Source organism: Myotis daubentonii, chromosome 5, assembly GCF_963259705.1.
Source record: "Myotis daubentonii chromosome 5, mMyoDau2.1, whole genome shotgun sequence".
In the NCBI taxonomy this organism is placed as follows: domain Eukaryota; kingdom Metazoa; phylum Chordata; class Mammalia; order Chiroptera; family Vespertilionidae; genus Myotis; species Myotis daubentonii.
Window position 1 is genome coordinate 55,882,909 of NC_081844.1, and position 27,506 is coordinate 55,910,414.

At 36.9% G+C, this 27,506-nt stretch overlaps 1 protein-coding gene across 10 annotated transcripts in view; it reads left to right on the forward strand.

The window, feature by feature from the left end:
• The window catches only part of LRBA (LPS responsive beige-like anchor protein), a 593,124-nt gene that overhangs the window by 502,289 nt on the left and 63,329 nt on the right, over positions 1-27,506 (forward strand). For 8 of the 10 annotated variants that reach the window (XM_059697845.1, XM_059697843.1, XM_059697844.1 and 5 more), the window contains one exon: positions 20,817-20,984. The exons of the other annotated variants lie outside the window; for them this stretch is intronic. In XM_059697845.1, coding sequence (XP_059553828.1) covers positions 20,817-20,984 — 168 coding nt within the window. The remainder of the gene's footprint in view (positions 1-20,816; positions 20,985-27,506) is intronic. 10 annotated transcript variants of the gene reach the window in all.

Consider the following 27,506-nt stretch of genomic DNA (forward strand, 5'->3'; position numbering starts at 1 on the left):
AATGACAATGGGACCTTGCTAATGTAATTCACTGCTGTGTCCCCAGTTGTTAGCACTCTCTCTGAAATGTATGATAAGTCCTAAATGAAGATATAGTGGTAGAATAAATGAATGAACTTATGGTCAAGAGGTTTTGTGGGTAAGGAGGGGAAGTGGTAAAATAAAAGATGACTGTATTTGTTGAACACCTACTATGTGCCAGACATTGTTTTAGGTCTTTTTTCATGTATTATTCCATTTTATTCTCTCAAGATATTATCCGTATTTTAAAGAAATTGAGACTCAGCAAAACCAAACAACTTATCCATTGTCAAATTTGGACTAATAGGATCCTTTGGAGTTAGATTGTAGCTCATAGGTGGCAGAGTAGATGTCTGGCTCCACTGAGGAAGAAGCTATTTTCTTGCAGATTGGAAGTCTTCTGAGACAGTATCAGAGGGAATAGAAAGAAGGAACATACCATCAGGGGCCAGATAGAAGCCATGTTTCCTGAGTTATTAGGGCCATCTGCTGGTTTGGGTTCTAGATCTAATCAGCTTCTTAAAGTGTAGCAAAGATCAAAATTCATCTAACTTACTTAAAAGTTGTTTTCATGAGTCTGAAGCGGGTACCAGCAAACAAGCCCAAAGGCCAAATCCATCTTGCTGCTTGTTTTTGTCAGTAAACGTTTATTGGCGCACAGCCACCATGTTTTTTACATTGTCCATGGCTGCCTTCGGGTTACAGTAGCAGAATTGAGTAATTGTGATAGTGATCATGTGGCAAATCCTAAAATATTTACTGTCTGGACTTTTATAGGAAAGTTTGTCAACCCCTGATCTAATGCATAGTTAGCAGCAAAACAAACAAACAAAAAACAACCCACACAATTATTCCTAAAAGCCAACAACAAAAATCCATAAAAATTAAAAGATTACAGCAGTTACATTTTTAGCTAACCTTTCTAGCCAGGGATTGAACAAACCTTAATGTCCTTCCCTGTTGCAAACCCTGCCTTTTTAACTGGACAGTTGTTAATCCAGGTGAGATAATGTTCTCTTAGGAAGTGCACAAAATACTTCTTTCTCTTTTTTATTTTAAAAAAATATATATTTTATTGATTTTTTTTTTTTACAGAGAGGAAGGGAGAGGGATAGAGAGTTAGAAACATCGATGAGAGAGAAACATCGATCAGCTGCCTCCTGCACACGCCCTACTGGGGATGTGCCTGCAACCAAGGTATATGCCCTTGACCAGAATCAAACCTGGGACCCTTCAGTCCGCAGGCCAATGCTCTATCCACTGAGCCAAATCGGTTAGGGCACTTATTTCATTTTAATGGGTCATTTACACTGTGCTATCAAACTCAGAGAATTTACCTCTCATTTTATTGAATTATATATGTTCTGTATATCAAAACCCATATCAAAACTATATCTTTTTCAAAGTAGACATTCCTGAATAATTTAGAACCACCAGGTGATAGCAATATTTCTAGTTTCATATACAAGTATATTTGGTTAAGAATAAAGACAAATTACAAATATGCTAGGGAAGTGGAATGTTCTGTTTAATTTTATGATAAACTAAAAGTCATTCAGAAATCACATATTTATTTATTTGATAAAAGAACCTGGAGTAACCTTGTTTTGCTGTGTTGTCCCTGAAATGCAGTAAGCTCCTCTGAATTTCCCTTAGGGCCGATTATGTGGCTGCTTTGTGAACACTTTAGTTGACAGGTGGAAATGTGTGTGTGAGTGTATTGAATAAGGGGAAGAATGAAGGAAGAGGAAGTTGGTAGATATCTGTTTAATTTTAATTGAATTCTGGCTAAGAAAAGAGCCTGTACAGAGATACGGATTACTGTTAGCCAAGATAACATTTTTCAAAACATGTTGTCCCTGGAGAGGAGAAGCAATGAAATAAAAGACACCGAGATAGTTTTTCTTCAGAAAAGGACATCTTTAATAGGTAGTCTTTTAGTATTATTAATTTCTTAGTTTATACCAAGTAGTACTTACCTGTGGGTATAAGGTCACTAAGTCTTCCAACAGCTATTCATCTACTAGCAATGTTGACCCTAATAACTAGTGTTTCAATGTTCTTACTCAAGGTTCATTCATTAAAAAAAAAAAAAATGATAGCCAGATTGGAACTATCAGCTTCTGAGTCCCCAGTCCCTTTTCCCTGCAGTCCCTACACTGTCAGATATTTAAACACTCAAAAAGTTTAATCTGTTTTAGCTGTGTTCCAGTAGATTCAAATACGGCTCACAGAAAGACATCCTTCTTGTTAACATGAGTGAGAGGAAGAGGACAATTAGATAATGCAGTGATGTTTTTAGATGTATACACTAGAAGCTCTTTTTAGAACGATTTTTAAATTACTTGACATCAACATGCCTAAGTTAAACAGGATTTGGTTCATAGTATTTTCTCCCTTGAGAACTGTCTTTCCAAGAGGGATGATAAAGTGAAATATAAACACCCCATGAGAAGTGCACTGGTTTCTAAACATGTCATTGATTCTTTTTAAATAAACAACTGATCATTGTTACCTTCAGTGAGGGTACAGTATTTCTTCAGGTTGTTACATAATGAAAAGTAGGTTTTAAATGTTTTTACTAGTATATAGTGGATTACATATTGTTTGAATGTGAGCTTCTTGTTAAGAAGCCAATCTCTGTAGGTGCTTTCCAGAATGATGCTAATGGTAGATACAAATCAGCCTTTTGTTTTTAAAATGTTAGGTTGATTTTGCATTGCAGTTTTGTTTTTTCCTTTTTAGAGATGTATCTGAGGCTTTTAATCCATGTGTCTGAGTAGTAAGTGCTACTGATGGGAATGCTTTCTGGAGCTCAGTAATGAACAGTGAGTTTTTCTGAAGATAAGCAGTGTAGGTCACTGTGACCCCTCCCTTGCACAAGAGAATGAGGACCTCAGAAGACCAAGTAGCACAGAGTACCATGAAAACCTAGAACCTCTGGAGTATAAGGACCAACTCCTAGGTCATTAAAAGCAGAGTTTGAAGGACTACCCACTCTGCTTGTGTTTCTTTAAGTCCTTTTAAAGAAACAGCTGGCTTTTATATAATATTTCATAGTCTTGGCCTTATTCATATTCCTGTTTCTAAAATTATAAAATATAGTGAAAGGTAAGAGTTATATTGATAATCTTAAATCTGTGTGTGTTTCCTTTGTTGATGTTAAAGTCATTGTCAGTGTGTATAAGGGGAACATTCTTCACGGGAGAAATGTGAAAAAATGAGCTAAGGCGGTTGGGTAGACATGTAGCCTTCTGTGCTTTTTATTGGAATGCATTGCTAAACGTGGTTTAGGGTATAAGCAAATTATTTTATTTGGATTCTAGATTCTCAGCTCCTAATAGCTTTTAAATTTATACAGTTTTTGTTTAGCTGTCAAAATATTTAATTATATCATGCCCAAAGGTGTAAAGCTGTCAAATAAATCTGAGTTTAGGCATAAACATTTGCTAAGTTACATGTGCTACTACACCCTTGGTTGTTACTGGGCAGCTTGTGAACCTGTTTGAGAGGGAGGGGTGTGTTGGGAACATTAACTCAGCAGGTACAGAACAACATTGGTCCAATGAATTAATGATTACTTGTAAAACAGCAGGTAGTAATGCCCCTAGTCTTTGTAATTCTCCTCTTGTAAAATAAAGCAGACTGGAGAGTGTGGTGTGGATTCTTTGGGTCAGTTTGCACTGTAAGAAAGCTGTCTTTTTGCAAAAATATGTTCTCTTTCTTTCCTTGCCTTACATTACTCTTTTTTGTTTGTTTTGTTTTCCCTTGGAACAAAAGAGAAAGTAGGCCATTCACACTATGCCCCTCTCCCTCATTCTAGAGTCTCTTGCCACAGGAGGAATGGTCCCAGTGGCACTTACAAAGAAAGCATTTACACCGAGCAACACTAAAGTTTAAAGTTTTCCATGAAAAACATTTTTCCAGCTTCATTGAGTATGGTTGACAAATAACAATTGTATATATTTAACTTGTACATGCAATGTGGTAAAATACTTTTAAAGAAAAGGAAAATTTTAAAATGTTAATTGTCCTTATCTGGTTATTTCATAAATAACAACTTTTGCTATTTGATGACATTATTTGGAGTTAGACTGTTAGCGTAAATACTAATGCAGACTTTACGAATGCAAAATTCACTAAGAGGTAGGGGAGTAAAGTAAATTAGTTCTACTTTGAAGCTTTTATTTTCTTCCCCTTTCAAAATGAATGGGAAGGTCCTTGAGAGGCCCTTGAATGAAAGCTGCTTTTCATTAGTGCTACCAAATACCTACTTGAAAGAGTTGAGTTCTAACTGAACACCCACACAAGAGAAAGGGAAAGCTTCCTTTTTCTGCAAGAGGACCATCAGCTAAATAGCTCTTGGCTTCTCTTTTCCAATCAGGTGGTTTCACATCAGAGTTAATTACTCCAGTCATTTATTCTAATCACCCTCCTCTTATGGCTAGCTGCATTCTGTCATGGGGTGGCATCGTTTGAAGCCAGTTAAGTTTGAAAACCACTGCAGGGTACTTGAGGCTCATTAGTGAGGCCTATCCATGCCTGGCTTTGGATTTGCTCCCTGATTAACTCTGCATCTCTCTGCCTTGTTCCCTCCTCCCGCCATCCACCAGCCCCCACTTTTCAACTCCTTTGCTCTAAAGAGGAATGTTTCAATTAACTCTTGCCTTGCTGTTTGCCTTTTCACCTACATATTTAAGAAAAAATTAAATGTCAGTATTGCTAATAATATATTTGATAGACTCTGACCTTACAACTGCATCCTTTGTATTGAATTTAACTGAAAAGTTATATTTTTGAACAACAAAGGAGGAAAATGATGGTCTCTCAGAATAAATAAATCTGTGTCCTTGATCCATTTGTCCTAACTCTAACACAGGTAGTGATTCCCAGTGCTGATTTTACAGTACTCTACTGTGTCTTACAACTTACCATAGAAGTTATCTGAAAAGCTTAAAAATATCTTAACATCAGATTTATTTGTTAACATTGTTGTTTATTATTATAGTGGTTTAATTTAGAAGTGTTTGCCAAGAGGGATATGTAAGGGCTATTAAATCACAAAAGCAAATAATGATTGTGCTATGCTTTTTAAAAAAGAAAAGAAAAACATATAATTCGTGTTCTGAATAAGATAGTTTGAGACAGCGTTATTGTATAAGTATTTAAAACATTTAAAAATTTAGCAAAAACATATACCGAGTTTTGTAGTTAAATGAAAATGTTTATTTAAAAAGGAAATAAGATAATTTTCTTTGTTCTTTTTGCACAGTAGTTTGATTTAAAGAATTCAGATAGTTCATGTGTCAAATAAAATAATGACACATATTAAAATACATGAAATCACATCTTTTTAAGTTGCTAATGCTCATGGATGGTCAAAAATAGCAAAATGAACTCATTGTTAAGTCTCATCTCAAAATAGTGTAATGGCATGCTTTCTTATAAGAGTTTTTGGACCTAGCAATTAACAAATAGGGTAGTATTCTCTGTCTTGCTCTAATTTTTAAAACTGATTTTTAAAATCTCTGAAAGAATAGTTAAATTAATGAAAAATTAGGCCTAAAATGTGTGCTTTTTATTTAGCTCTATTACTGAGTGTCTACTATTTGCTCAGTTTCAAGAGTGCAGATATAATCTCTTCCAGGAATTCACATTTTGTGAGGAAGACAGAAAACTAAACTAATGCATGGTGAAGATTTTAGTTTTAAAAAGCTAGGTATAAAAGAAAAGAATAGTTGAAATAATAATAAAACCTGTAAGTAAACCTGCAGGTTTACATGGCATATCAGATTTAGTATGTACTCAGCTTACTTAATATTAGTGTTATCTAATGTTATATGTGAAACCCATTAAAATATTTCTTAGTGCAAAATGGTTTAAGATTTTCGTAATGTAACTTTGGGACATACCATTCTACTTCAGAAGCTTTAAAAAGGATGTAGTAGTTAATAACATGACTTTAGAGGTCAGATCTGGGTTCAGACTGCATCTCTGATAGATACTTACTTCCTGTGTAACATTAAACAATTTAGCATTCTTAGCCGCATTTGTAAAACAATTTTTTTAAAATATAGTGCTTATCTGGTAGTATTATTGTGAAATTTTAAATAAAATAGCCCATGTAAAACATTTTGCATAAAACGGGGCACATCATAAGTACTTATGAAATGTTAGGTGCTGCTGTTATTATTATATTGTTATTGTTTAGCTGGTCAATGAATTTCTTCCAAGTTGACCTTCTGATGCATTTTCCTTGCATAATATATTGTCTTTTTGACCCTTTGTCGGGTTTATGATAGACATTATTTGCATCCATCAGGAGAAAATAAAATCTTCAAAGATGATACTGTAATATGTATTTCCCTTCTTCTTCATGCTATCATCCTACCCCAAATTTGACTGTGTTTAACCAACTATGGACATCTCATTTGCAATGGCTAGAAATCACAGAAATTCTTCACATTTTATAAAACTCTGCCAAATTAGCATTGTATCAACTGGTTAAAGTTTCTATGGTCCATTTCATGCTTCTTATACAAAGCTTTAAGATCATAGTTCCTGAGCATAAACAATGAATTGTGCTAAATCGCAAGAATTTCTTAAATACCATTCATTCATTCAACAGACATTTATTAGGGGCTACTGAGTAATTAGGTCTGTGATCACAGAATTGGAAGAATATGACACCTGCCCTTTGGGGCTGTCATTATTAAGATCAAACAGACATGACAGTAACTAATTAGAGAAGTAGATTAAATAAAGCATTTATTCAACAAATACTTTGTGAGTGCCTACTATCTATTTGTCTTTGGGATTATAGCAGTGAGAAAGCATAGTACCTGCCCTTTTCAAACTTATTTAGTGAGGGAGATGACAATAAATAAGAAATTAAACAAATAAACATATAACTTGTGATAATATATACTATACTAGTAATATAACAAATAATATAGTAGTTGTGGTTTGTACCATGGAGGAGAACAACAAGCCATCATTAGAGCATTTAATATGTATTTTTTTCACTTATTTGCACGTGTAATGTTTAAAAATATTTTTGAGATATAATTGACATGTAACATTATATTTATTTCAAGTGTATAACATAATGATTCAATATTTATATGTATTGTGAAATGGTCACCACAAGTCTAGTTAATATCTGTCACCAGACATTGTTTTATATATATTTTATTCTGAGATCAAAAGAGGAAATGCCTTATTTTGCTTCCTGGAAAGATTGAGGAAGTTTTAACCGGGGAGACTACATTTGATCACAATCTTGAAGAATGAGTAGAAGTGTGCCGGGGAGGAAGCAAGATAATGGAAAGGGCATTACAGATAGAAGAAGCAGTGTGAACAGAAATCTTATTGCTATAGTATAGCACAATAGCTAAACTTAATTCAGAAGGTAGAGTGCAGATGTGTGTAAGAGAACTGTGAGTGATGCCTATGGAAAGAAAAGACCACAGGGAGGTTATATGAACAATCTTTAATGCCTTGTAAGTAACATGGACTTCTTTCTTTGGGTTCGTGGTGCCTAAAAGAGATTGCCAGACCTGGAGCATCAGTGTTACCTGAGGACTTTTTAAAAAGGCAGATCTAGGGCTCAACTCCAGATCTACAGAAACAGACCCTGTTGGGGGATCCAGGTGCTTTTAGGGCATGTTCAGTTGGATGGAGATCAGCTGCTCCATGGAAAGAAGAACCATAAAAAGTCTTGGGGGAGAGTCAACATTTGGTCATGTTTTAGAGCAGTGGTTCTCAACCTTTGCTGCACATTAGAATCACCTGGGAATCTTTTTAAAATCCTGATTTCTGGGCCTCATCCTCCGGAAATTGTTTCTTTGGTACTAATGTTGTGGCCCCACCCCATAACAAAGAAACAGAATTTCCGGAGGATGAGGCCCAGAAATCAGTATTTTAAAAAGATTCCCAGGTGATTCTAATGTGCAACCAAGGTTGAGAACCACTGTTTTATAGGAAGACCCAAAGAAAGGAAATTTTAGAGATAAAGAGAACAGTTTGGATAGTCTTAGAATAATTGAATCGAGAAATATTGAAACACAGACGCAAAGACAGTCAAAGTGGAAGAAGAATGAAATTGAGAGGTATTTTGGAGGCTCATTATCTGATCTGGTTTTGGAGTGAGAGGAAAAGAAGTCAAAATGACTGCCTCAGTTTTCAGATTGGCTGACTGGATGAAGGACTGGGCTGCAGACATAATCCAAAAAGCAAGAAAGGAAGTAGTTTAAGAGGAAAAAGTATTATTTTCGTGTACACACACACACACACACACACACACATTAACTTTGAGTTACCTGAAGCACACACCAAAAGAAGTACTCTGATGGTCAGTTAACATTTTGGACTTGACACCTTGACACTCTGGAGATGATAATAATTGTCAGGTGAGGTAGTTGATGTCTGGCTCATCTGACCTGAGTTATTTCAGAAATAAGGGCCTGGAACTGAATAATGAGGACAACAAACACTGGAGAGGTAGACAGAGGGATAGGACCCTACATTTAAAATTGAGAAAGATAATCAGAAATGTAGAAAGAGAATCTGGAGGGAGGGAATCAAGGAAGCTCAGAAAAGAGAGAGAAACATAAACACCATGAAGCAAAGAGATGAAGTAAGGAAAGATAAGCACCCATTGGACTCAGACAGTCAGACATGGTCATCTTTGCCAAAATATTTTCAGTGGTGTGCCTATAACAGAAAAATGAGAGATTGGTAAGACGTTGAAAGGGAGTTAAGGAAGCACAAATAACAAATTTACTTAAATCTTCCAAAAAGTTAAGGTTATTGATCTCATATTTCCCAGATAGTCATGGCTACATAAAAATAACTAAAACTGACCCTATAAGTAGTCATTACTCCATTGATAACTCGGAAAGGACCATACCTACAATTTACTGTGAAGTAGAGTCTCATAGACTTTTATCACAAACGTGAAAGGATTTCTAGGAGTGGGCAAACAGAGGCTAGTTCCAACTGCTGCTAAAAGGAGGTGCCTTTTATGAAGTGTATGAATATATCCACAGTGTATGTAGATTTATTATATCTGAATTTTAGTAAACCCTGTGTTCCCTATAATAAATTGTAGCCCATCCTATCTAATAATAGACAAAGATGGAAATTAACCGTACTTCCGCCACACTTCCCATTGGCTAATCAGCAAGATATGCAAATTAACCTCCAACAAAGATGGTGGCCGGCAGCCAAGCAGCTGAAGCTAGCAGGAGGCTTGCTTGCTCCAGTGATGGAGGAAGCCAAGGTTCCCCGCCTGCTGCGGCTGGGCTCTGAGCTCCACTTTAAGCAACAAAGTTGCAATTATAGAAGCTAAACAAACCCCAGATACCTGCTTTAAGCCAGCGGTGGCCACAGAGCTGGAGCAGCAACAAAGTTTCAATTATAGAAGGTAAATAAATCCCAGAATAAGAAAAAAAAGAAAAAAAGGAGAGGCTGGGAGCTTCAGTTGCCAGTGGGCTTGGCCAGCCTGAAAACCCTCAGCCCCTCATCCAGACTAGCCAGGCACCCCAGTGGGGACTCCCTCCCTAAAGGGGGTGTGGCCAGCCTGAAAACAGCCATCAGCCCCTCATCCAGACTGGCCAGGCACCCCTGTGGGAACCCCCACCCTGAAGGGAGTGCGGGCAGCCTGAAAACAGCCATCAGCCCCTCATCCAGGCTGGCCAGGCACCCCAGTGGGGACCCCCACCCTGAAGGGGATGTGACCAGCTGCAAACAGCCATCAGCCCCTCATCCAGACTGGCCAGGCACCCCAGTGGGGACTCCCACCCTAAAGGGGGTGCAGGCAGCCTGAAAACAGCCATCAGCCCCTCATCCAGGCTGGCCAGGCACCCCAGTGTGGACCCCCACCCTGATCCGGGACACCCTTCAGGGCAAACCAGCTGGCCCCCACCCATGCACCAGGCCTCTGTCCTATATAGTAAAAGGGTAATATGCAAACTGACCCTAACAGCAGAAAGACTGGGAATGACTGGTCACTATGACACACACAGACCACCAGGGGGCAGACGCTCAATGCAGGAGTTGCCCTCTGGTGGTCAGTGAGCTCCCACATGGGGGAGCTCTGCTAAGCCACAGGCCAGGCTGATGGCTGCCAGTACAGCAGTCGTGGTGGGAGCCTCTCCCGCCTCCTCAGCAGCGCTTAGGTCTGCAGCTTAGGTCTGCTCCCCGCTGGCAAGTGGACATCCCCCGAGGGCTGCCGAGCTGCCAGAGGGATGTCTGATTGCCAGCTTAGGCCCAATCCCCCGGGGAGCAGGCCTAAGCCAGCAGATGGTCATCCCCCGAGGGGTCCCAGACTGCGAGAGGGCACAGACCGGGCTGAGGGACACCCCTCTCCCCACCAGTGCACAAATTTTTGTGCACCGGACCTCTAGTGTCTATATAGTTCTTAAAGTACATTACTGATACAGCTGAATAAACAATATGCAAGAATTCTAACCACGAACTTTTAAAGATGGAATGTTTACAGATGACATTGTAGTTAGTAGAATTAGCCATTTAGTTTTATTGTTGGAGAGGTCAGTCATAGTGCCATCTTTCACATGCCACCACATCTCTTCAGAGATTTGTAAATGGCTAAAGAATATACACGACAGAACATTATGTCTGTTTCACACTTGACGATACTATATTTCTGCTGTCGTGTCCTAAGGTATAGCCATTCTTCATGTGCTGAAAATTATAACAACCTTTTCAGAACCGCATCAAAGCTCATTTTGTAGTCTGGAGGTGCTTTGTGCTTTGGGAGCTTTATCTTTATCTTCAGTAAGAAAAGGTATATTTTATAAAGGGTTAAATAATGCTAATCCCTACATTCTAATTTCAGAACTAGAGTCCCAGTGCATGAAAACTCATGCACTTCGGGGGCGGGGAGGTCCCTCAGCCTGGCCTGTACCCTCTCGCAGTCCAGGACCCCTCGGGGGATGTCCAGCTGATGGCTTAGGCCCCCTCCCCTGGAGATCGGGCCTAAGCTGGCAATCAGACATCCCTCATGGGAAGCGGGCCTATACCATAGGTTGGACATCCTTAGTACTGCTGCTGAGGCAGGAGAGGCTCCCGCCACCACCGTAGCACTGGTCAGCCAGGAGTCAGCTTCTAGCTGAGTGGTGCTACCCCTGTGGAAGTGCTCTGACCACCAGGGGGCAGCTCCTGTGTTGAGCGTCTGCCCCCCTGGTAGTCAGTGCACGTCATAGCAACCAGTCATTCCTGGTAGTTTTACCATTAGGGTCAATTTGCATATTACCCTTTTATTATATAGGATACTGTAAAAATTTGAATGCAGGTTCAGTTCAGGGAATTGAGTAGAAAGCTTTTCTGTCAATGTTGTAGCCACTAGTCATGTGTAGCTGTAGAACACTTGAAATGTGGCTCATCTGAATGGAGATGTGATGTACTTTGTAAGTGTAAGATGCATGCCAGATTTCTAAGACTTTACACAAAATAATACTTTTTACATAGCTATATGTTTAAATGATATATTTGTATTTCTGATTAAATATACCGTGTTAAATTAATTTCATCTGTTTATTTTTTAAAGTGTGACTACTAGAAATTTTTAAATTATATATGTGGCTTGTTAATTTTCTGTTCGTAGTCACTTTACTACCCAGAATTGTTTTGGCTCGGACATCCCAGGACTGAATGTGAACATAATTTAATACTTAAGTAGTATACATATTTCTATTAGAATTAGCAGCCTTAGATGAAAAAAGAAAGGCTTAGGATTAACTTCAAATCTATAAAAGAAAACCCAAAATACTAATATTAATTTCAAAACTGAGTTAATCTTTTACTATATAAACTGTTCCTTCTCCATGATGAAGGTCAAACTTGAAACCTGGGTGTCATCCTGAACACCCTTTCCTTCATCTCTCACATTGGTAATCAGTTGGTGGAGTCACATCTCAAATCAGTGGTTCTCAACCTGTGGGTCACAAACCCTTTGGCGGTCGAACGACCCTTTCACAGGGGTCGCCTAAGACCATCCTGCATATCAGATATTTACATTACAATTCATAACAGTAGCAACATTACAGTTATGAAGTAGCAACGAAAATAATTTTATGGTTGGGTCACAACATGAGGAACTGTATTTAAAGGGCCAGAAGGTTGAGAACCACTGTAAATCTTTCTAAAATCTTTCCCCTCCTCTTCACTCCTACTGCCACTATCTTGAGGCTCTCAGTGCCTCTCATGTTGACTGCTGTAGTCATCTTAGAGATGGATGACCTTTTGCCTACCTACCACCCTCAAAGAGGCATCTCATCTCACTATCCCCAGAATCTAGCATAGAACAGAACCTATAGTAAGCACTCAATAAAAGCTTGTAGATTGAATGGATGACAGAGCTGCTGATATTAATCAAAAGTTGCAGAATGAAAAAAAGACTTTGAGTCCTACATTTAATGTATGTATATACAATTGCAGACACAAAGTAAATGCAGATGTCATTTTCTGGCTGAACTTGTCAATGCTTTAAAAATATTCAGTAACTTTTGTGTTCATATTCTTTAAGTTTTTCTTTGTTGAGTATTCTTGGAGGTGGTGATATAATAAGCATACTGTTTTGCCAAGGATTTGATTTGCCAATATAAGTTTATGGCAGTCAGTCCAGGGAGCCACTGGTGCCACGAAGACAGCTCCTTGGTTTTGTCTGGAGTCCCCATGGGATTAAACTACATCTGGCAATAAGTAGAGATTTTGGTCTGGCCCTCTTCAAAGGAAAAGACTGCTAGTATTTATCAGATCTATGTGGATAAGCAATTGGGAAAGGATTACATATTTTAGTTTTGTTTTCCTTCCTTTTGTAACTAACTAGAAAATGAAACTTCCAGAACTTTGTACAACAAATTTAGACATTTTTTCCATGATTTAAAGAAGAAACCTGTTCTTTTTTCTAGACCTAGGTGGATCATTGAGAATTTTAGATTAATGTTTTAATTACTTAAGTGTATGTTTTTATAACTAGTGTATCTCAGAGAGCATAACAGCAATTTACAATGCTCAGATTTAATTTTCTAGGGATTTTGCCGTCCGTAAATATTAGGACATCATGGCTGGCATTTGGAGGCTTTTGTTGCCCATCTATCTGTGAGGGAAAGTTTACCTAAAATTACTTTCAGAGGAGAAACTTGGACCTGTCTCAGGACAGGCCGCTGTCCCTTCCAAGTGAAGATGGGCCTTCCTCTACACATTTTTAGCAGATTACTAGCCCTGTGACTCGGCTTAGCTGTTGTTGAAGCCTGTGGCTCTTCATTTAACTGACAGAATAAAATGGCTGCATTCCAGGTACTTGTCATGGAGTATAATCTAGAATTTACCATTCAAAGCCTCACCTACGAGAACTAATGTTTATGCAGGGTTGCCTGAAGAATATGTAGTCTCTCCATTTGTCTATACTTTAAATCTATCTAGGATTAAGTCAGTCCCTTCGAGAGTCACATACCTGGATTCCATCATATTGCCAAGGGAGGAATTTCTTATCTCAGGAATAGAAATAATGTGTTTTTTTCTTTAGGCCATCTGGTTTATTTTTACATTATGGTCATATTTGACTCTTGTAAGTGTTCGTGTTTCTTTCTTTATGTTGCCTAATAGAATTCTAGCTGAGAGCCAGATATATAGTGCACCTTTACCAAGTCGATGGAATTTCATGGCGTGATTTTTATGTACTTCTTAACATTATTTTTATAGTTAAATTTATTTTATCTTGATTATTATGCATTGTTGTGAGCTCTAAATTGTTTTCTGAATGAAGTCATGCAAAACATAAACAAATAGTAAAGTAGATGAGTATCTCTGTCCCTGTCTACAGTTGTTTGCCATCCATTCTTACGGGATAGAGTTTTTTTTAAAAGCTCCATCTCCTTATTTGTATTATACTATAACTAGTTTAAAATATCTGTATATTATGAATTCCTAGATTTTAGATTAGGAGTGACCTAAGGTTGAAATGTTAATTAAATGTTTTAATGTTCTGTAGCTCTAAAGAAAATAGTTGGATAAAATGTCAGCGTGCAGTACTATTTTAAACATTGGTGAAAAAAATCATCTCCCTGAAAAGGAGGGTAATTGTACAAGTTTGCCTAATCCTTTTGATCTTGGCACACAGCAATACAGACTTCAGTTGAGATTAAAACTATGAATTTCAAAGGAAACATGGCCTTCAGTGTGTAAAATATATAACAGCTGGTTGACTAGTCCATTTAAAACTACACAATAACAATCGTAGACAGAATGATTGTCCTGCCAAAAGATGCACGAGTGCTTGATGGTTATATCAAGATATGATACTAACTCACACTTTTCTTTAGTAATGGTAGAAATGTAGGAATGAGCGGTGTGCTGCCGACTCCAAAATCTCTCTTCTGCCCAACAGTTCAAGGGCAGTTTATAAGTACAGAACTCCCTTTACTGATTTCTCTATCTGCTTTCAGCCTGAACTTGAATGTGTTGTTGACTAAATTTCATTTTTTGAGCTGTCAGATACAATTTTTTTTCTCAGCATCCAACAGTTCTTCCCCCCCCCCCCTTTTAATCCTTGACCCTACCTTTCCCCCTATGGTTTTCATGACTTTTTTATTGTTCTTAATGTCACAGCTTCACACAATTCTTAAGCCATAGAAATTAAACTTTTCTTTGTAAATAGTATAAAATTTTGATTTACATTTTTGTTATATATTTATATTAAGGTAAAGATCTGGATTCTGAAGCATGGTGATGTATTGTAATCAATATGGGAGAATGTTAACTCCTGTTAGTATATTTCATCAGCATTTTAATGTTTTCACTGTTGTGTTTTACCTGAAAAGGTAATCCTTAATTGGTTAATTAATGCATATTTTAAAGAAAATGGGGATTAATGTGGATTTGCCACTTTTGAATAATTCCATTTGGAAAGCATATTTATATTCAAAATCCATATCTGTTCATCATGAAAATATGTTGATTTTTCTGTGACTTTCGTTTCTTGAAATTTTTTGATATAACAGCTAATTCTCTATTCATTCTATTTATTTCAAAGAAAGAAACTGAAAATTTGCTAAAGTTACTTGGATTCATCACAAATTCAGAGCCAGCATTTAAGGAGTTAAAGTATCTTATTAGAGAGACAGGAAATCTGGCAACTATTGCAGAAACTAGACCTAATGGTGCACACAAACAATTTGTCAGTCTTCTTAAATGTGAATAGCTTTCCGCAAAGTGGCTGCTCTTGCTTTGTTTGAACAGGCTAAACTTTTCCTTTTTGGACTTTAAATCTTAGAAGTGAAATGTGATCCACATATTCAATCAAAATCATTTAATTCAAAGCATATTTTGATTGGAACAAAGTTGACATGGAAAGAAACTCTAGAATAAAAAAGTTGAAAGGACTTTATATCATATATTTAGCAGGAAAATTTGAAACAGTTCTAATTAGGCTGAAAAAAACAGCTTTCTTCAATGTAAATTACAAAGGTCATATATCAATGTTAAGGAAACATTACCACTAGTGTTTGAAATCCAGCACATGCAAACATAACAGACCAGTTCATTTTAAATATGTGTGTGTATGTGTGTGTGCATAGAAGGCTGTATTACATGTATTTGAAATGAAAAATACTTAAAATTCCGAGTCCATAATGTTGTATATTACATTTTTGCCAATCCAAACATTAACTCCTTTGAAACATGTCACTATCTACACTCAAATGACTTCTCTTAATTAGAAGTACAATTAAAATTTTATAAGACAAATTTTTATTTTTTCTTCCCTTAAAAATATGATTAAATGCATTTTATAATACATATCAAGTCAAGAGAGTTAGTGATTTTTATTTTTTTATTTGAAACTTCAAGCTATAGGGTTTTATATCTCACAACATTGAATAGGGCCTTCCAGAAGCTTTGGGCATGCAAGTAATGGTAAAGGTGTGCAGAAATGTGTGTCTAGGCTGGTTATTTCTACACTTAAGGTTTATAAGTAATATTTACTTGTTTTGTTTGATTTTTTTAATAACAATCATTTATCCTAAGATGTCAGTAGCTTTTATTTAGTTGTTTTCTTTTAAATGGTGTGGTATGAGAACATTCAGCAAAATATAAATAAACATTTGGAGTTATAAGTATGAGAAACAAATAATATACAAGTAAGTTTTCCTGGTCTTGAGGTAAACAATTAACATATAATTTCTTTTGTTAATTGAAATTGATATGCTTGATTTTATGTCATTTTTACATTAAAGAAAACTTGATTGTTTGAAAATAAAAGGAAATTGCTAGAGTATCTCTCAGCCATGCATGGGTTAAACACATGATTAATGCCTTTTATTTTAGACTTTTTATTCTCAAATAGCTTAGAGTTTCTTGGAAAAAGCAAACTATTTCTATGGAAGTCATAATATTATTTGACCCCACTGTAGGAAACAAGAATAATTTTATATAACTTTTTTTTTACCAATAAATAATTCATCTCCTTAATGAGTTAGTTTCATGAAAACAGATTACATTTTTTCAATGAGATTTATTGTTAGACACATATTCATATATGTTATAATGATTTTTGACACAGGGTTATACAAACGAGTTATGAATAATTTACTATTATCTTTAAAATATTAAAGGTTTTTTTTTATGTTCTGCATGCATATCAAGCAAATAAAAGTTACTAATAAGTTGTATTTGACATCTGTTTACTGTACTTTTTAGCATATCTAAAAAAGTATTTTAGTCTTTGTATAATAGATCTCATTAAAGAAACAGATATCAACCCCCAGACAGTTTGTCAAGACTAATATGAGTCCCCCTGGATTGGATTGACAATTTGTGTGAGGTTTCATATGATAGTCTTTTCATAGTCTTATTTGATCCTTAACAATTGGACATTAGTCACTGATTTATTTTATAATAACTCAGATGAGTTGGATATTATTATATTGTGTTGGACATTTTAGTGGATTTTCTTGTTTACAAATTTTACTCAGAGCACACATTGGATGTAAATGATGTATTCAGCCTGCTAGGGGAGTACTAACAACTGATTGGTTAGGTTTGAGAGCAGCATGGGAAGCCTGTTACTATCCCCTAGCTGCAAACCATATTTAACTCCAACCTTAATGAGGACTGCCTGTCCTAAAGGCTTTGAAAAACCTCAAATGCTTAACATTCCACTGGCATGTTTTTATTTATTTGTGACTAAAAATGTGGATATAAATAAGTATTTTATATAGAGTATTTTTAACAATCAACATATAAAAAGGGATTTAAGGAATTTTTAATATGTTTTATGATTTATGTTTTTTGACTCTCAAAAACAAAGGTTATAAAAAATGTAATCCCAAGGTATTCTATTTTGAATTACTTGTATTTTTTTTCCTCAACAATTTCTTTCCCCCTTCTTGTCTTTACCTCTTCCCTCAAGTCCTTTTAAATCCATTTATATTAAATACTTTTGGTTAGGCAGTTGTCATTCGCTGATATCAAAAGAATGTTAAAGTCCTGAACTTACTTTGTACTGAAATGTACTAAAAGTTCTTGGAATTCTCTTATATCCTTAACTAGCGGTTCGTTTTTTGTTTTGTTTTTTTGTTTTTATTTTTAAAGATTTAGTATATTGCAAGAAATGCTTGAGGACAGTTAATGAGATTTTTAGTGTAGTCTTTAAATGTTTATTTAAAATTTATTCATGAAGGCAGTGTGTTTATCAACCTCTGCAAAGATGTTGCCAATCATTCCATGGTACTGGTCAACCCCTTATGGACTGACCAGTATGATATTGAAAGGGGAGGGCTGAACCATGACACTGGAGTCATCTCTGTGCATGTGTTTATGGTACAGTGTGAGCACAGTGTCTTTAAATTCAGCATTTTTGCTTAACATTGTGATGTGGTATCAAGGTTTAAGCATCTAAATCTAACCAACTTCAACATTTTGAATATGCATAAAAAAGTAATCAACATTAGTAAGACAATTCTTTGTTTGATGACAGCAAAATAAAATTGCTCTGGTTTTTAGGGCTTTAATATTGAGAAAATTCATTTGTACTTTGTCATTTGCTGAGCCTTCTAGAATTTTATAGTTTCAAATCACAATACCATGGACACTTGGGAGACTCCTGACTGTTTTATCTTATTAAACAATTTTGAAATCATTAATTTTTAATTAGCTTGGATGCAGGGTTTTTATAGTTTCAATAATGTGTGTATATGAACTAAACGTTTTTTATTTAAACTACTGGCGAGAGTATTATTTACATAAATAAGTGTAGGTTCTTTCCGAGAGTACATACTGTGAGTTTGCTTCATATGGTGGCACCTTTTTTGTAGATTCAGATATTACATGCTAATCTATTACATGCAGAGGTTTTCAGCAGTTTATGGACTCAAATTTTGAACAAATAAAAAGGATGTAATCTCAAAGATATGTAGAGGTTCTTCCCTGATTGAAAGTTCTAATTAAGTGAATTGGAGAAAATTAACTGAAATTAGCTGTCAGAAAGTCACATTTAAAAGAGTGATGAGCTAGTCTGGCAGTAAACATTTAAATGATATAAATTGCCATTTAAGTGTATGGTTTAATGTTTGTCATGCATTAATGTGACATGAGACTGTAGTGACAATCAAGCAGCTTGCTCTAATTTGAACATATTTAGGGCTTTTGTGTGGAGTGCACTGCACACAAATTAAGACAATTGCTGTTTTTATGTGTCACTTTAAACATGTTCCCACCCCCCATTCCTACCCAAGGCCTGAGTTAATGAAACAAACACATCACTTTGGGGTGCAACTTGCATTAATAGTTCCTGGATTTGGGGATTGATTTTTTTAAATCCACGTACTTAAAATAGAAATTTATTTAAAGCTATTACAAGACATTCTCTTCTTATGTCAAATAAAATATGAAGCAGTTTTGTGTTCTCAAAGTTATTACAAGCCATCTCTTCTTATGTCAAATAAAATATGAAGCAGTCTTGTGCTCTGTTAGCTATTTACTAAATGTATAAATACGAGTTTTACAAGAAATGTCTAAAATAGTAACTTTGACTATTGAAACATGCTAAATTACTTTTAGGTATACTTTTTTTTTCAAGTACACTTTGCAATATAAGAATTGCCTGGAGTTTTATTTACAGAATTATTTTTTATATTTTAAAGTACACCATATATTGTGAAGCCAAGTTAAATATTATTAAAGGAAATATATTTGAATTTGGCCATAAACATCTTTCTTATTCTTAGGCATTTATTTTAATAAACCAAATATTTGCACAAGTCTACACCTGTGAACTAATAGGAACTTATTTTGTGACGAGATAGTTTATTTCATTCTCATTGCTTGCTATAGAAGTTAGTCAACTTTGTTTTAAAAACAACAGACTTCTTTTTAAAATATTGATAACATAGCAAGTCACACCAAAACACATCATAGCCATTCACTTATTATTCTAACAGTAAGAATTTCAATGAGACACGTAACCTGATAAAACTTGGTACACTTCGGTTCACTCTTCAAAGTTTGAGTTTGAGAGATCTCTGATTTGAATCAGAGATAAAGTGGTCCATAATATTAAACTTTCCTGTTGGAATAATTTTGAACAATAATAAATAATATAAATATAAATACCTCAAGAATGTCTCCAGTTTTCTTAAACTCTTATTTTTAACTTTATTAAATTTAGCGAACATTGGCATCTATTGTGTTTTAGGTACAGTGCCTGTAACTGGGAATGTAATGATCTGGAGTGGATCTGTGCCCAGCATTTCTACTGAATACTTGATTAAGTTCATTCATTATTTATTGGACACTGTTATGTTACCAGAATCAGATAATTTGGACTCATTTGATATTAATACCTAGAATAATAATTCAGTAATTATAAGTATCCCTCCTAAGATCTCATTTGTTGGCATGAAAATTCAGTTGAAATAACTAAATGATTTGGTTACAGTTATCACATGCAGTAAACAAAAAAATGTTTATACAGTATTTAGAAAAATTATAAATATTCTAAGTGGACAGTAAATTTTTAATGTTTTCACATTTGCTGTCCTACAGTAGCCTTTACATTATATGACCTATCTTTGAAGCATGAATTGAGTACCTGTCAGACCTTGAGTTATGTGACCAAGACAGAACCTCATCCCTGGTCTTCACTGTGCTTACTCACAGTATGGTAGAATAACACCAAAATGTTAATGGTAGCAATCTATTATAATTCAGCATGACAAGTGCAGGAAAGACTCTAATCCTGTCTAATAAAGAGGGAATATGCTAATTGACCCTCACACCACCGCAAAGATGGCGGCGCCCACAGCCAATAAGGAGGGAATATGCTAATTGACTGCCCGCCCTCAAAGATGGCAGCACCCACAGCCACAAGATGGCGGTGCCCAGTCCCCTCAGCCCCCCAGCCGCCCAGGGCCAGTCCGAGGTGCAGGTAACCAGGGCTGGCCGAGGCTTGTGCTGCCGACAGTGGCGGCAGCAGAGGTGTGATGGGGGCCTCGCCTTCCCCTGATCGCCAGGTCACGTTCCACCCCTGAGGGCTCCCGGACTGTGAGAGGGGGCAGGCTGGGCTGAGGGACCCCCCACCTCCAGTGCATGAATTTTCATGCACCGGGCCTCTCATTGTAAATAAGGGAGAACAGATTCTGGTGGAAAACAGGACATCAGACTTAGTCTGTTCACAGTAAATTTAGCATCAAACTTTACTGCTTGTTCTCAATATCTCTACATATTTTAAAAATAGAATTCAGCATAATAATACAACCTATGCCCTTTTTCAGGCTCTGGAGAGTGAATTTGTTTCCTGCCAGCTTCACCAGTGGATTGATCTCATTTTTGGCTATAAACAGCAAGGACCAGAGGCTGTTCGATCCCTCAATGTGTTCTATTACCTGACCTATGAAGGAGCTGTCAACCTGAATTCAATAACTGATCCTGTGCTGAGAGAGGTAATTACCTGACTGGGGCTAACAGGTGTCTTTAGACTAACTAGAAGGTACTAGATGTCATCTTCCTCCTACTTTCATTTGACTAAAGATGAAACTGAAACCAGGTGCATGAAGTATCTTAAGCAGAATAACCTTCCAGTTAGAGACTTAGTTGGGCCTTGAACCCAGGACTGTCTTCTAATAAAATTCTTGACTCGATAAAAAAATGAGAGCTTCTTCAAGCTGAAACCATGAAGGGATAAGTAATAATATTTATAATTTTTATAACTTTGAAGGCTACTCACTAATTTAAAGTACTAGGAAAATAATTTAATAAAGAAATAAGACTGTAAGCATATATCTATTTAAATGTGATAAAACACATATTTATATATGATACATAAGTACCTGTATAGCCATAGATGGTAATAGTAGGAATGAAATCTAACATTTTCATACATTATCTTTATTCTTGAAAGTCTTACAGATGTCCCCTTTGTTTTTTCCCCTTGATCCCTCCACCCTGTACCTGCACCTCCGAGGTCTTCACCACTCTATTGTCAGTGTCCGTGGGTTATGCATATATTGCATACAAGTTCTTTGGTTGATCTCTTCCCACCCACCCCTGCCTTTGAGATTTGGCAGCCTGTTCCATGCTGCTATGTCTCTGGATCTATTTTGTTCATTAGTTGATTTTGTTCATTAGATTCCACAGATGAGTGAGATCATGTGATACTTATCTTTTTCTATTGGCTTATTTTGCTTAGCATAATCACTTTAAAGAGAAAATTATGTGTAATAAGTAAGGTTTGTCATTTTTCACCAGTACTCAGTACATTCCTTTATAATTCTGAGTATGACCTGGTCATGTTGACAGTGCATAATAAGCACTCATCACACTCATCACACCTTAATTTATGTTTATATTTTACTAGAGGCCCAGTGCACGAAATTCATGCACTGGTAAGGTCCCTCGCACCTTCCTCCGGCCACCTGCCACCACCACCGGCCAGGGAGGGCCTCCCTCCCTTCCCCCAGCTGGCCTCACCCTCTGGTTGAATTCCCGGATGAACTCCCAGTTGAAGGGACAATTTGCATACTATGCTTTTATTATATAGGATGCTATATAAACATATATTTATATTAGATTCAGCATGCATTTCTAATAATGTGGCTTGCTGTGTTCTAAGTATGGTAGGTACCTGATGTGTTTGAAAGAATATATCACTTCATCACTTAGTATTATTTATATAAATATATATGATTAATTCACAAAGCTTTTTTTATGTAACATGTCTAGCCAATTCTTTTTCTTTTTATTGAATTTATTAGGGTGACATTGGTGAATAAAATTATATAGGTTTTAGGTGTACAATTCTATAATACATCATCTGTATATTGTATTGTGTATTCACCACCTTAAGTCAAGTCTCCTTCCATCACCATTTAAACCCCCCTTTACTTTCTTCTACCTCTACCCACTTCCCTTTCTCTCTGGAAATCACCATACTGTTGTTTTACAAGGCTTTCTGAATGTTATTTAACAAATGTGATCATCTTTTATTATAGCCATTCTATGTCATAATGCTAAATCCTGTGGCACAGTGCAGTGTGATATAGTAGAGCAGGGGTCCTCAAACTTTTTAAACAGGGGGACAGTTCACTGTCCCTCAGATGGTTGGAGGGCCGGACTATAGTTTAAAAAAAAAACTATGAACAAATTCCTATGCACACTGCACATATCTTATTTTGAAGTAAAAAAACAAAATGGGAACAAATACAATATTTGTATTTGCATGTGGCCCGCGGGCCGTAGTTTGAGGACCCCTGTAGTAAAGAAACAGACAGACAACCAGTCAGTAAATGTGGATTTCATTCCTGGCCCTGATGTCTACTAGTTGTATGACATGAATCCGCCTGAGACTTCATTTCCATCAGACATAGAATTGGTGTGATAATGCCCACCCCCTAGAGCAGCAGTTCGCAACCTGTGGGTTGCAACCCCTTTGGCGGTCGAATGACCCTTTCACAGGGGTCGCCTAAGACCATCCTGCATATCAGATATTTACATTATGATTCATAACAGTAGCAACATTACAGTTATGAAGTAGCAACGAAAATAATTTTATGGTTGAGTCACAACATGAGGAACTGTATTTAAAGGACCAGAAGGTTGAGGACCACTGACCTAGAGGATTATATGAGGTATAGCGCATGATAAGTGCCTAGTGGTCTCTATACCATCATCAGTACTCAGCAAGTGTTAGTTCCTTCCCTTGTGTTGTTCACTGTTAAATCCCTGGGCTAGGAAACACAACTGTAAAAAGAATAGGAATTGCTGATTACATCATAGAAAGAATCATACAATGTTAACACCAGAGAAGTTATTAGAGACCGTTTCCTAGAGGACCCATGCAGAGTTCACTGTGAAGTGAACCAAGGAGAAACAAAACAAGAATAGGTCATTAATTCATTCCTTTTTCAACAGCCTTTCACTAAACCCAAATTGTGTAATGAGGTTAAAGAGTTGAAGGCCCTGCCCTCATCAGCTGGAGTTCACTGTCTAGTGGGAAAATATGGGTGGGTAAACAAGTATAATATGCTGTAATAAATTCAGTATAGGGTTAAGCACACTGTATGTATGTACAAGGATAGAGGATTGGTACTAAACCCAGGCAGGAGAATCCAGGCATATTTTCTGAGAAATGAGAGGCTGGGGCTGTACTTTGAAAGATGAATAAGAATATTGGGTAGAGTCATGAGCAAAGGATATATACACATAGATGAAAGAGATCATAGCTGGAGAATGAAATGAACTGAAAGTGATAAGATGATAGAGATAGGAGCCAGACCACCAAGGAACTTCAGTGCCATAAAAAGTATTTTTACCTGTATTATAAGGCAGTGGATTGAAGGTTGAAGGTTGGTTACAACACCACATGTATTGTTTTTTAGAACATGTCTAGAAGATTGAACAGATAAGAACTGAAAAGTACCCATTGGGTTATTCTCAGAATCCTTGGTGACCTTAGAGAAAGTAACTTAGACAGTACAGGGCTGTGCTGTGAATGGTTGCTGAGCAAGTAAACACAGTGGGAAAGGAAATAATCGAAGAGAGAATTTTTAATAGCTTTATTGAGATTTGGCTCACATTTGACACAATTCGCCCATTTAAAATGTCCAATATAGTAGCTTTTCGTATACTCACAGTTTTACAAGCATCACCACAATTTAATTTTTGTCACCACAATAAGAAACCCCATACCCATTAGCAGCCACTCTAAGGGAGAGCTGTTTTTTTTGTTTTTGTGGGGTTTTTTTAGCATATAGATTTGCATTTATTTATTTTACTAAAAGTTTCCTATCCCCCTCCCTTCCTTTCTGGATATTGGGAGAGAGGTCGGTCCCTTTCCTTTCAAATGATTCCCCCATCCCCCATGGGGAAAGGTAAAATCTAAACTAAAATTTTTTAGAAGTACTTTAAGAGATTTTTTTTAAGTGGGTAGATATTTGACCATGTTTCTGTGTTTATTAAAAAGATCCAAGAAGAGGAAAGATGTCAAGCATACATTAAAGAAAGCTCATAATAGACTACCAAGCTCTGTGAGAAAGAGGACAGGAACAAAATCCAGAACACAGATAAGCCCTGGGCAGCAGGGAACAGTAGTGCCTTGTCTGATATTAAAGAGGTTAGCCTGGGGACCAGTATGAGAAAGTGTGCATGAATGGGGTGGGAAGGCAGGAAGATTATGAGGATTTGAGATAATACTTATGGACATCCTTAACATAGTGATGGGTGTTTAACAAATTCCCAATAATAAATAAATAAATATTTTCTTTCCACTAAGTTTCTCCTGTGTTCTCAACAGCAAGAGAGCAGGTGTAGGAAAAAGCTTAATAGAGAGGTGTGTGTGTGTGTGTGTGTGTGTGTGTGTGTGTGTGTGTGTGTGTGAAGTATATATGGAGAGAGAGAGAGAGAGAGAGAGAGAGAGAGAGAGAGAGAATTTTGCCATGAAGTATGGTAGAATATGTAAAAAAGGATTGAATGTGGAAGGGTGATTGATGATATTGTTAAAGGGATACTACTGGAATGGAGGATCTAGGTTAGTTTGGATAGATAAGGAGGGGCTGATGAACTGGGACAATTTATTCTTTTACTCATTATTCATTCACTTACTCAACAAATACTCATTTTGTTCAAGGTGCTGAAAATACAGTGATAAACGAGAAAATCAGACAAAGTCCCTACTTTCAGGGAGCTCACTTTCTAATGGGGTGCACAGAAAATCAACTGTAAAGACTAATTTTATTTAGTATTAAGTGATACAAAGAAAATAAGGCTGGGTGAGGGGATTCAGAGTGCCTGGGGGTAGTAGGTACTGTTTCAGAGGTTGCTCACAGAGGGCCTCTTCCCTCATACACACTGTTTCCTTCTAAACCTTGATAGTGGAGCAAAGCTATAAACGAAGACCCAGGGAGGCAGGTCCCACTGCTCTCACCCTAGCCCAGTGGTTCTCAACCTTCTGGCCCTTTAAATACAGTTCCTCATATTGTGACCCAACCATAAAATTATTTTCGTTGCTACTTCATAACTGTAATGTTGCTACTGTTATGAATTGTAATGTAAATATCTGATATGCAGGATGGTCCTAGGCGACCCCTGTGAAAGGGTCGTTTGACCGCCAAAGGGGTTGCAACCCACAGGTTGAGAACCGCTGCCCTAGCCAACCACATGCCTGCACAGCCTCCAAGTCAAGTCTTGTCACAGGCCTCCTGCCAATTGTAAAACTCTCACTATTGCCATCTCCTAATTTACTCCCACCCCCATCTTCAGGCTACACCATCTTTTCTTCAGAATCTCATTCCTCTGAGATGCTGTAACATCTTCAATATTAATAGATTTGTGCATATACTTGACATATTAAAACACTAGAGGCCTGCCCTAGCTGGTTTGGCTCACTGGATAGAGCATTGGCCTGTGGACTGAAGGGTCCCGGGTTTGATTTCTCTCTCTCTCCATATATACTTCACACACACACACACACACACACACACACACACACACACACACACACACCTCTATTAAGCTTTTTCCTACACCTGCTCTCTTGCTGTTGAGAACACAGAGAAACTTAGTGGAAAGAAAATATTTATTTATTTATTATTGGGAATTTGTTAAACACCCATCACTATGTTAAGGATGTCCATAAGTATTATCTCAAATCCTCATAATCTTCCTGCCTTCCCACCCCATTCATGCACACTTTCTCATACTGGTCCCCAGGCTAACCTCTTTAATATCAGACAAGGCACTACTGTTCCCTGCTGCCCAGGGCTTATCTGTGTTCTGGATTTTGTTCCTGTCCTCTTTCTCACAGAGCTTGGTAGGGATGTGCAGGAGACAGCTGATTGATGCTTCTCTCTCATCGATGTTTCTAACTCTCTATTCCTCTTCCTTCCCCTCTGTAAAAAATCAATAAAATATATTTTAAAAAAACACACACTAGAGGCCTGGTGCATGACATTTGTGCACTGGGGGGTTCCTCAGCCTGGCCTGCACCCTCTCGCAGTCCAGGAGCCCTCAGATGTCCGCCTGCCACAGAGGCAGGAGAGGCTCCCACCACCACCTCTGAGATCGCCAGCCATGAGCCGGCTTCAGGCTGAGTGGCACTCCCCCTGTGGGAGCACACTGACCACCAGGGGGCAGCTCCTGCATTGAGCATCTGCCCCCTGGTGGTCAGTGCACATCATAGGGACCAGTCATTCTGCCATTCGGTCAATTTGCATATTAGCCTTTTATTATATATAATTATTTTTGCAAAACCACAATAATGGTTCTTGCATAGATTTGTGCCTTTCTAGTATTAAAAGCAGACTACACTAGACTTATTTCTGTTCAGTAGCTATATATTGCATATTTCTGGTCACATTAACATTAAAATTAACATTTTAATGTTTATTTGGGACACTTAGATGTTCACACAGTCATGCCCAGAAGCAAATTGTGTAGTACAAGTCATGCCTTCCCCTTCTACTTGAGAAACTTTTATTCTAAAGTGAATGGTTAATGCATATGGTATAATAAGTGGTCATAAAAATAATCTCTCTATAAAAAAGGTACTAAACGAAAGAAATAATAACCGTAAGAGGACAAAGAGTAATCAGAGAAACAGCCTGCAGCACATTAAACTTTTATGTTGTTTTTAATTTTTAGAAAACAGCTGGGTTATCAATATACAACATTGTCTGCATTTGCATAGATCACACAGCTGAAAGAATTATTTTTCAAGCAAATATGCTAATGTTTTCAAATATCTGTGACCGCCAACTAAAGGATATATTCTTATCTTTAGCTATTTATCTAAAAATTCTCTTTACTCTCCTTTATTTCTCTGTCTTTGGTTCTATTTTTTTCCCCTTTTCCTCTTCCTTTACCTTTTTTTTTTTTAATCTGCTGTTTTCCTAGCATAGCATCTCTTTTTTTTTTCATTTTTAAAAAATTGAAGTATAATTGACATATGTTATATTAGTTTCAGGTATACA